This window comes from Pleurodeles waltl, chromosome 4_2, assembly GCF_031143425.1.
Source record: "Pleurodeles waltl isolate 20211129_DDA chromosome 4_2, aPleWal1.hap1.20221129, whole genome shotgun sequence".
Taxonomy (NCBI): Eukaryota; Metazoa; Chordata; class Amphibia; order Caudata; family Salamandridae; genus Pleurodeles; species Pleurodeles waltl.
The window spans coordinates 72,355,527-72,366,511 of NC_090443.1; the positions used below are offsets into that span (position 1 = coordinate 72,355,527).

Sequence of the window (10,985 nt, forward strand, 5' to 3'; positions counted from 1 at the left end):
CTGTCTGGGTTGCCCCTGGGGTTCCCTTCCAACTAAAACGTCTAACAGCGGACGTGCAAGGCCGCTATATATTCCTACACGGAGAATTAGATGGGCACAAACTCTACATCTTGAATATATATGACCCCAACTTGGATGATGCAGAGTTCTTTAAAAAACTACAACAAGAATTAGTACCCTACATGGGGATGCCCATCATCTGGGTGGGGGACTTTAATTGTGACTTAGACAGCGCTTTGGACAGGAACCCACCGAAACTGGGCACTAAGCCTCAAATGACTGCCAAGCGCAGCGAGGTCGTGAGTAGCCTGCACTTTGTGGATATATGGAGGGAACTACACCCCACGTCCAAAATGTATATTTCTGTTACACGCCCACACATGTGGCGTATACCAGTTTGGATAGATTTCTGCTAGCAAACAACGGCACGCTTGGTTATTTGAGCTGCCTATCAGGTTAGATTTCTATCAGATCATGCCCCTCTGTTATCAGAACGCAAGACACATGCGCCCAAGCCAGCGATCCCCCTGTGGCAAATGCGGCCTGAGCTACTTGGGGACCCTGAATATAAGGGAGACATACAGGTAGCGCTGAATGGATATTTTAGCGTGAACTCGACCACAACCCGGACACGCAGCATAGAATGGGAGGCCGTAAAGGTTGTCATAAGAGGCAAAAGCCTTGATAAATCCTACGGTATTAGTAAAAAACTGGAACGGGAGCTCGTGCAGCAGGAGGGCATCCTGGCTGCACTCCTGAGCTGAGTAGGCAGCGGAGACATATTGGATGCTGACTGCCGCAAAGTGCACTAAAGAATAGGGGCCATTTGGAATAGGCTGCATAGCTATGTCCGTAAGGACTTCAGACAGCGGCTTCACTGCAAGGAGGACTGCTCGGTGCATGCTATCCTGGCTGCTCAGGTGCGAACGCCTTCTACCAATAATCCTGTCACTCCGTGGACCGTCTAGGGAAAGGTTTTTAGGGCAAGCATGTGTGAATCTACTTTTGCTGGATCACCTGAGAAATGTATACACTTCTCCGAAGCGCGAGGATAGATGTCAAATGCATGATTACCTGGACGGACTCCGACTTCCCCCTGCTTATTGAGGCTCCGACTTAGGAGTTGGAGGGGGATGTAACGCTAGATGAGTTACAGGAAGCCTTGGGGGCCATGACGCATGGTAAAACACCACGTCCTGATGGTATACCTGAGTTTAAACATAAATATTCTGCAACGGTTCTTCCCCGACTGTTGGAAACATTCCCGAGGCACATAGAGAAGGCACTTTGCAAACACACATGAGGGTAGCATTGATAGTTATGATACCAAAAGCAAGAAAAGATCCAGTTGACCCTGGCTCCCATAGGCCATTGTCCATGCACAATGTCGATGTTGCAAAAGTACTGGCAACGCGCTTAAGGCGAGTTGTAACTCATCTGGTGCTGGATGATCAATGCAAATTTCATTCCGGGGAGGGGAACCCTTATGAACTTGCAGAGGTTATTGCATGTAATGCATGAGACGCTTGACTCTGCAACCCACGCCGTGCTGGTGGCCCTAGACATCGAAAAGGCATTTGATACTCTGACCTGGGACTACCTGTGGGAGGTGCTGCGTAGAATGGGCATTGGATTGAACTTCATGTTATGGGTGCGTCTGCTGTATCCAGTACCGCGAGCGCATGTGCGTACTGGGCCGATAGTGTCAGACTTATTTGATATCGAACGGGGCACACAGCAGGGCTGCCCACTGTCGCCGCTTCTGTTTGCGTTGGCTACGGGTGGTTTCTAGAACGCACATTGTATCACTTTCTGCAGATGATGTCCTGGTGTACGTTACAGACCTGGGACGGTCGATCCCGCTCCTATTACATATGATGGGTGACTTTGGAGAGATATCAGGCTTCATTGTCAACCGTCGGAAGACACTGTTGTACACCATAGCGGGTCTGACGACTGTTGCAGTGTCGGAGCTACCGCAGGTGGGTTTGGCATGGGAGACAGAGACCTTTCAGTACTTTGGCATGCATGTAGCACAGTCCCCTCAGCTACAATATGAATTGAACATGGATAGAGTGATGGACGGCCTCCAAGCAGCTGTCCTATTTTGGGTCACCCTTCCACTGTTGGTAATGGGCAGAATTGCACTCAGTAAAATGGTCTTACTCCTGCATTGCCTGTATGTTATGCAAAACTCATTCTGTGAGCCACCCCCTTCTCTGTTTTGACAGGTAGATAAACTACTGCTGTCCTTAGTCTGGGCAGGTAGGAGATGCAGAGTCCGCCTAGGGGTGTTGAAGTTAGATTTGTCCGACAGGGGATTGGGGCTACCAGACCTCCATCTATACTACATGGCGAGCTTGCTGCAGTATGCGGCTCTGTGGTGCGGTGATGCCCCCAACTGGGAAAAAGAATTGCTAGAAGGCTCTATGTGTATATCTCGACTACCAGGCCTACTCATGGGTGGCTCTAAGCTTCCGCAGGATACCCCCTTCCTAGTATTGCAGGTGTTGCGGATGTGGGAACGGGCTGTCATGCGGGTGCTGCGGAGAGCGCCCTATGAGCGCTTACTTCCGCTTTGGTGGATGGTATCACAGACGGCTTGGGAGATTTGGACCTACTTTTCTGTGGAGCCCACTGAATCCCACCTCATGACAGCTCTTATTGACCCAGGTTGCGATCATGGTCTGCTCTCCCGAAACTGGACGAGAGCTATGTGGGAGGTGGGAACTCCACTTACTGATGGGGAATGGAATAGTGCTTGCTCACTAGCAATTGGGCAAGGAATGCTAGATTTAAACTGATGCACTTTTACTATCTGCATAGAGCATATCTGACACCGCAACGCCTTCACAGACTATTCCCATCACGACCTGACAGATGTGCTCACTGCAGCGCGTCCCCTGCCACACATAACATGGGCATGTAACTCCATTCTACCCTTTTGGCGCCAGATAGTGCAGACACTGAGGGATGTGACGGCTGTGAGCGCGAAGGTAACAATGAGTCACTGCTTGCTGGGACTACTTCCCATTCCTAAAAAAGGGCGCAAAATGGCATACAAACTTGTGCAGCTGGGGCTTGCTTTGGCCAAGAGGCGCATTGCAATCCAGTGGGCAAACCCGGTCCCGCCAACGCTTGATACGTGGCTGACCACATTGAGTGGGTGACTGCAGAGGAATGTCGACTCCGTAAGATACGTATGGATGAACAGGCTGAGCGAGATCTGGAAGTCTGGTGTGCTATGATCAAGGGGTTGCATGGAGTGCCCGTGGGGGGACACCTCGGCAGACAAACCCCAATAGCTAAGTGCAGATACCAATATGCCTTATTGGGCGGTAAATTGGCAGTTGCAGACGTGTGGCTGAAAATGGTTTGAAGACGATATGCCCCTCTCCCTTCAGCTCTAATCTCCTTTGTGGGACCTCCCCCTCTTTCTCCTTGTTCGATTTACCTGTATAACCGCAGGTTGGGTGTCTGCTGGCCCCTCTAAGAGCCTATGCCGCCCTAATACTGGAGTGCAACAGCTGTTCTCTCTTCGTGTTTGAATCTGGTGAGATGCATTGCATTATCATCTTTTATTTGTTAAAATTTAATATACTATGCACTGTGATGGATATTGACAGACTTGCTCATTTCTACTACATTCAAATATTACACAGCTTGTGATAGACTATTATGCAGTCACTACTGTATTGCTCGACCATACGCTCTGTATTATAGCATTACGTAAAAAAATGTGGATTACAATGCTGGCATGGACTAGACATCATATTTGACAGGGCGAGACGAGATACATTGTTGATGAAGTGAGGCTAGTGTATGGTGCAGCTATGTATAAGTTGTTTTACATTGCATAAAAAAAATGGGAAAAAATTATCATGGAGCAGAAAGTTTCGTTTAGCAGTCCTGGGCACAAATCTTTTGTCAACTCACAAAGTCTACACCTGGTGCTTCACTGTTTTTTTTGGCTTTAGCACCAGGTACTTATAGCACATTAGCATAGTGCATGCTGTCTTCCGACTGAGATGATCAATACTCATATATTGTTGTACCACAGGGCTTTTTCTTTGCTCTTGATTTTGTTTTTTTGTTGCTAAAAATCTTCAATAAAATGACATTTAGATAAAAAGGAGTCTCCACCACTCACATGGGTGACCAAGATATGATTTTCCCATTAATTTGTATTTTTCTTCATTGTATTTTCAAAGCAGCTTGTAAGGATTTTTATTGCCTTCATGCCTGTATTTTTAAGAATGGTTCAGGTTGCTGTATCCTGGTTTATTATGTAGTAGGAAGTACATAGAGGAACCCAATAGCTAAAGGGAAGGGACAACAGGAAACAACTTATGGTGGAGCTAACTACCAGATAATAAAAGGTATTTATTGTTAATTAAAGGTATTTCATCAGTATATGTGTTTCCTTTATCCGTGAACCATTTTTAGTACGTTGATGTGCAGGGTCATGCTCTACTTCTGCAGAGACCTCTTCAACCTCCAAATCATTTACTGTTAAACATGTGCTGTAACACCAGTGAGCGTTCTCCTCTTGTGTTCTTTACAGACAACCAGACACAGTGGCTTCCATGCTGACAGGTGATGATGAAGTGCCAGAGACCCCTCCCTTTCAGACAGAAAGTAAGTAATACTCCAAAAATTGGACTTTGTTTTTGGTCATATCAGGGTAACGTAGTTGAGAGGTTGCCTCCCCATGGGTCACATTCCCGAATAGTGTAAGAGTAAATGGGTTGGTTTGGTGACCCTTGCAGTGTCTAATATCGGTGGTAGTTGGAAAGCACTTGCCGACGGGGTAATATTGGCTGACTGAAAGAAAACGTTTCTGACCCCGTAATCCACCCTGAAGACTGGGCCGTGCAGTATAGGAAGGCGTGCAAACAAATTAACGAGAAGAGCCAAGCTTCTGGTCTGGCTTGGTTCTAAGAGGCATTGCACAATCAGAACCATGAATATGTTCTGCATGTAAATCATGAAACAAGTATCATAAAAAAATACATTTTATCATATTTTTATAACATGCAGAATCATTTAACTTTACCACGCCATATTATCTCACTGGATTGAAAAGCATTAATTGAAAGTAGTATTTTTTTTAAACATGAAGTTAGAAACCTTCATGCCTCATCCTGCTGTGGATTCTTAGTGAACCAAGTTAGTTTTTATGGGCATCCTATATGTGGCATATATTCTTCTTGACACAAAATAAATGCCCAGGCGTGGGTCCCTTGCTCTCTGCGCCACTGTATTCAAGCTAGCCTGACTGATGAAGAGTGATACCCTGAAACTGGTCCCAGGATGCTTGTTGCCTGTCCAGGGAGGACCTGTCCTGGCAGTTCAGGCTGGGCTGTTCCCAAGGGGAACATGGTCGACTGATTTGCATATGGGTGGGTCCAAACTGGGGTGACGAGGCGAGCAAAATAACAATGGATTAAACCCAGATCTGTGACTTGGGATGAGTGTTTCTACACACCCCGTCCATCATTTTTTTGTTTTGTTTGTGTGATGTTGCCTTATATTCTTGTTATACATGGAGAAATATTTTAGTCCATTAGTCAAACAGAAGATTTATTTTACAGTACATATCATGAACTCACATATTTCAAGGTGCTCTCCAATGCAATAATTAAAAAAGGAGACACAGTGAAGTATCATGTTTGCTAAGATCACACAGTCTGGGAAAGCTAGGATTGAGTCCAGGTTTTCTGATTTTGCATGCAATTCAACCACTTGGATGGGGATCTTGGGCTTGATGGAAAAAGAGAACCTTGAGCTGAGCCAGGCATCTGGCTCCAGCCTTCAGTTACTTACCCACCTCTACCCAGGAGTAGTAAGACATCACCATGCCTTGCCACTAAAAAGCCAAAATAAGAGCAGTCACTATCTCCCTCAGTATCAATAATACAGAAATGTTTGCTTGTAAAGTCTTGCTGTTGTATGAGATCTTTTGTCATGTGCTATATGCTGGAGTTGATACCCATTTCCACTCACATCATTGTAAATGTATACTGGAGTTAAAAGCATGCTTTGCATTAGGTGGTATACAGGTGCTTTTACCTGCCTACCTGTTCATGCTGCCCTCACTAGCTGAGTCTCACTTTTGATGTCATTCTCACCAAAAATCCTTCTGTCTCTTTGTAAGAAAGTGGATTGTAATTTCTGGTGGGTGGTCGTCTGCCTCTAGGAATAACACCACTATCCGGCCACGGTGAACCTCTCAAGTAAATAAATTAAGCTGAGTTGAATCCCATGATAGCTGTTGCACTGAGCAGACAGGCGTATCTTTGGGCAATGTGTGCAGTATTTATACAATATCAAAACAGTGATAAAGTTGAATCACTAAGCCATAAATATCCCAAACCGAACTAGAAAGATAATGTAAATTGTTATAAACAAAATATACTGGAATGACAAAGATCCAATAAGAAGAACTGGAGATATGATTTTTTAAAGATTTTCAGTAAAAATAGCACCAAAAAGCACTGAGTGCTACTGATAGTCTATGGAAGCAGTAGACTAGTACCTAGGTGCGATTTCAGGCTGACGGCGATGGAGTTCGGGTTGAATACACCAAGCAGATTCATCCTGATTAAAGATTTAGCTTATGATTGAGTCTGTTTTTTAAGATACTTCAAATCCTTCAGTGGAGCAAGCTGTAGGCTGTATCTGAGGAAGGTGTGTCGAAATCAGACACCTTTGCAGTGAGGCCCCTCTGATGGCACCAGAGTTTTAAAAGCCCAAAATAGTTTTAAGTCCCATTTTTTTTGGTTTCTATACCTTCTAAGGTTCCCAGCACCTTTAGGTCTCTGTCCAGCAGAGCCCACCAACAAGGTCTAGTTCAGGTTCAGTTGGTACTGGCCAGCTAGTCACTTTAGGAACAAGACCTCAATGCAGCTTCTTGTGTCCCTGTAGCTGCAAGTGAGGTTAACGAGCTGGCACTTGAAGGCCAGATCTTTGTCCTCGGTACAGGAGGAAGCAGGTCTACCTAGGGCTTCTCCCGTATCAGACAGCAGGTCCAGTTCTCATCTGATGTACTACAGTTTCAGGTTTTTTTCTGATGAAGTTGCCTTGGTGTGCCACATTGATGGTTGGTGCTAGCCAGTGGGTGACGATAACTCCTGGACACTGCCTATCCAATGTGTAAGATGTTCCCAGGATCAACCCAACCCACTTTTTCAGCAATTCTTGTTCTACTGCAAACAATCCCACAGTGCCCTTACTCCTAAATGTCAAGATGAGAAAACCCATTCTCCCTTGTGCGAAGTTCTTATGTCTGTGTACAACCAGAAGTGTGGTCAGGGAAATGGCCAGCCCCCCAACCTGTGCCCCACTCCAAACCAGTTCTGATAGTACCTCCCCTCCCATTCGGTTTGGTGCGTGCCTCTATGGTGAGGACAAACTGTTGCCTTCTCCAGGTCTCACTATATATTTCAGTATGAAAAGACAAAGCCACTTTACAAGTCGTATCGGGTCTTCCTGCAGTATGAAGAATCCCTACATCCAAGCCATTGTTCCTGCTGTGGGAGCAGTCCTCCCACCTCATTAACAATAAATATTGGCTGGGTAGATGCTGTAGAGCCAATACAAATTAGATTCCAGGACCATCGGGCAGGAAAAAGGTAGCTTTTTAAAAGTTAATTTTCCTAACTATTAATAAAACATCTACTTTCACCAATAAATTTGGCTTATAATGAATATGAAAAATAGTCTTTAAATTACTTGTAGCCGTTTCCTGTCAAATGTTACAGATTAAGGTTTATCATCTCTACTTTGCCATTTTTTAGGATTGGGCTACACCGCTGTCACTGATCAACATATTTTTATCAGCTGGAGGAAAAATTGAAATCCACATCCTTTACCATTAATCAGCCAATTTAAGGGGCATGCAGTTGTTTTCCTGCTTCACCCTCATCAGTGCATGTATTTGTGCGGACAGGGATTGGGGTGTGATTTTTGGGGAGGGGCCCTATGCCCTGATCCTTCAAAGTAAAGTGGCATAAAATTGTTGGTGAAGTTTCAACCTGCCAACATCAAACGCATCTTGACAGCCACTAGCATCTCGGCGTGCACTGATCTGGGTTCATTTCTGGCCAAAAGACTTAATCAGCTGTACACCTGGCACAGGACGATTTCCTGGTCCGGAGGGACTGGCGGAAGATGCAGCTTCCGATTCTCGTCGGCAGCAGTGCAGCCTTCACTAGAGTGGATTATCAATTGCTCTGTCATAGGCCTTCTAGCGGAGATAGACTCCTCTACTGCACTTAAACTGTTTAAATGATTCTGTCCAGGAGGGAACTGACTCTCAAAATGAGGGCATTTTGGTCTTCCTGTAGAGTACATTGGAGGGCCCAGTCTGATCCCCCATTATCTCTGTTTCTTATTGAAACCACCTCCAGGGTTAGTCTTGAGTGGACCGATTCAGAATACCTGGAGGTATACGCCCCCGGGTCACAATCTGCGCTTCAACCCTGATTAATGACCTCAAGAGAGCTTCTGCTAACAAAAGGCAAATGCAGCTCTTGCACTCGCTCTCCTGCAAGGTATGCATGAACTGCAAGGTGCAGTGCAAGTTGCAGCTGGACGCTTTTAGCAGTTGACACGGCAGAGCGCTTCATAGCGATGTTTCCTTTGGTACTGGACACTAGACGGGAGTTAATAATGGTTGGCTTACTGTAAAGGCAGCAGTGTGAGGGTTGACCCTTTTTGTAAGCGTAGGTCCAATGGAAAGTAATGGGAGGAGTTGAATTGTTTACCAGTCTAGGATACAAGCGAGCACCATTACTGTATAGAGTGGAAAGTATTTGGTGGGAAAGTGCGCACTTTGTGTTGAGCTTTTTACTTCTGCTTTGCACGTTTTCTCTCTGTTTCAGTACCCGACTTCTCTGGACTTATGCTGACGAGTCAAGATGATCCCATGATGCCAGTCATCGACAGTGATGGTGAAGAAGACGTCTATTGACCCAGGGACCTCTGCCTTCATGCACTGCTTTGGATTGTGCCCTGAAAAAAGATGTAGATTATGGGCTTTTCCAGCACAAACTGCTTTCCTTATTCACTATAAGAAAACCACTCAATGACCTGTGCTTTTAATAGACTGTTCTTCCTACTCATGACAGCAAGCCAAGCTAGCAGCTTTTTGGAAGACCACTGCATAGGCAGAACCAGACTTGGTTGATCAAGATAGACCCTGTTTAATATGGTGTGCTTCATGTTTGAGTGTTCCATCATCTGAGTTGGGGAGGGAAATGCTTGACAGGAGGCCTGAGCTTGAGTGGTACCTTTAGGAGCTGCACCTTAGCAGGAGGCCATGCTTGAAGAACATCTGGTACAGCCCAAAGGCCCTCACGCTAGTAGGAGTGCGTTCTGCAGGAGCTCACCCGATCCAACAAGCATGACCCAGCCCTCACCCTGAGTACCAACCAGGAAAACTTATCTGAACCTCTTTACCGCAAATTCACTTGGAGTGAGAAGGAGCAGAGAACGCAAAGCATAAAGAAGGAGTGAGATCTTCAAAAGAGAAATGGATCACTTGCAGAGATTCACACTTGACAGCCGCTAGAGACCGAAGCCTACCAGTCGCCTGACATAGTAAAAACGGAGACGAGATTCAGACATAAGATTGTAGCCTCTTTGTTAACTTGGTAGTGTGGGTAGGGGATGGTGAGGCACTGAAAAAGGCTTAATTTCAGTAAGCTTGATACAGCACTTAAGAACCTGAGCTTTTAGCACTGTCCAAGACGCCATACACTGCAGAAAGCCAGAAGCCCCAATCTACTTAAGTGCCCTCAATTGGAAACTGAAAATGTATCAAATAAACACCTGTGCTCTATTTTGACTGACTTCCCTCTGAACCTGGCACTGTTCTTCGGGATGGTGTTTTCTCACCATGTATAAAATAGCCCTATATGGGATTGCAAAACTAAGGTGGTTTTGTAGGCCAAAAATAGTGTATATTACTTTTGCTGGCGAGTGGGGGAAACAAACAGAAATAATCCGTGCTGTCCAAAAAGAGAAAGTGTGACTATGATATATTTAAGAAGCAGGTAGAGCTTTCACTAGATGAGGTGTGTATACTAGGTGCAAAAACATTCACAATTCAAAGTTGCCTAAGCCAGCATATTCTCTTATATTTTTGTTAGTTTCCCATGGCAGTGTTTTTTGCAGCTATGATTAATGAAATATTTCGTCCCACAATGCCATTAGTTAATATTTTAGTGCCTGATCTGGGGCTGTAGATTGCATCGATATCACACGAACTGACATATTCCTATTGCTCCTACTAACCATTACGGAATAATATGTTGAACAGACTGATTTTCACTAACCAAGCAAATTACACCAGGCCACCTCCAGCCCAGTCAGAGCATCCCAGAATTGTACGGAAAGGATACCCAGGCTCTGAATGCATTATGGCACCGTATAAATGGCTGACTTGTGATATATAAATGCTGATCATATGTCTGATAAGAGAGGATTGTCAGCAAGAAAGAATAACTTTCCAACATTTTCGAAAACACTTCCCAGTGCTGCTTGTGTTTGATATTGCCTGAACACTTTAGCTTTTAATGATGAGAATATGGCACTGAGCCAGGCCTGGCTTTTCTTCATGTGTCGTTTTAGCCTGTCTAATAATACTTTCAGAAAATTTCACAATTAATCATTGTATCTGTCTCTGAAACTTTTAATACCTGCAATACCACTAGCCAAAATTGTATATTGTTAGAAAGTAAAATAAATCAATTTCTCAAACAAGTAAAAACTGTGTTGACAATCTTTGAAAAAAGATTAAAAGTAAGGGCCTTGCTCTGGCGCCTCTCCATGTGTGTCAAAGCCCAAATGCATACATCTCCTTGATATTATCAACTCTGATATTGCTAATAATGCTCACATTGATCCTATCTACACTTTTTCTCTGGGAAAGAGAATGTTTTGCAGAGGTAATGCTATATATCAACATGCTTTTTTTTTAA

General features: G+C 44.7%; 1 protein-coding gene across 2 annotated transcripts in view; it reads left to right on the forward strand.

Moving 5' to 3' along the window:
* STAT2 (signal transducer and activator of transcription 2) overlaps positions 1–10,774 on the forward strand; it is a 482,775-nt gene extending 472,001 nt beyond the window's left edge. For both annotated transcript variants that reach the window (XM_069230705.1, XM_069230706.1), the window contains exons 23-24: positions 4,565–4,638; positions 8,886–10,774. In XM_069230705.1, coding sequence (XP_069086806.1) covers positions 4,565–4,638; positions 8,886–8,974 — 163 coding nt within the window. In that variant the 3' untranslated portion in view covers positions 8,975–10,774. The remainder of the gene's footprint in view (positions 1–4,564; positions 4,639–8,885) is intronic.
* Positions 10,775–10,985: the final 211 nt, after the last annotated feature.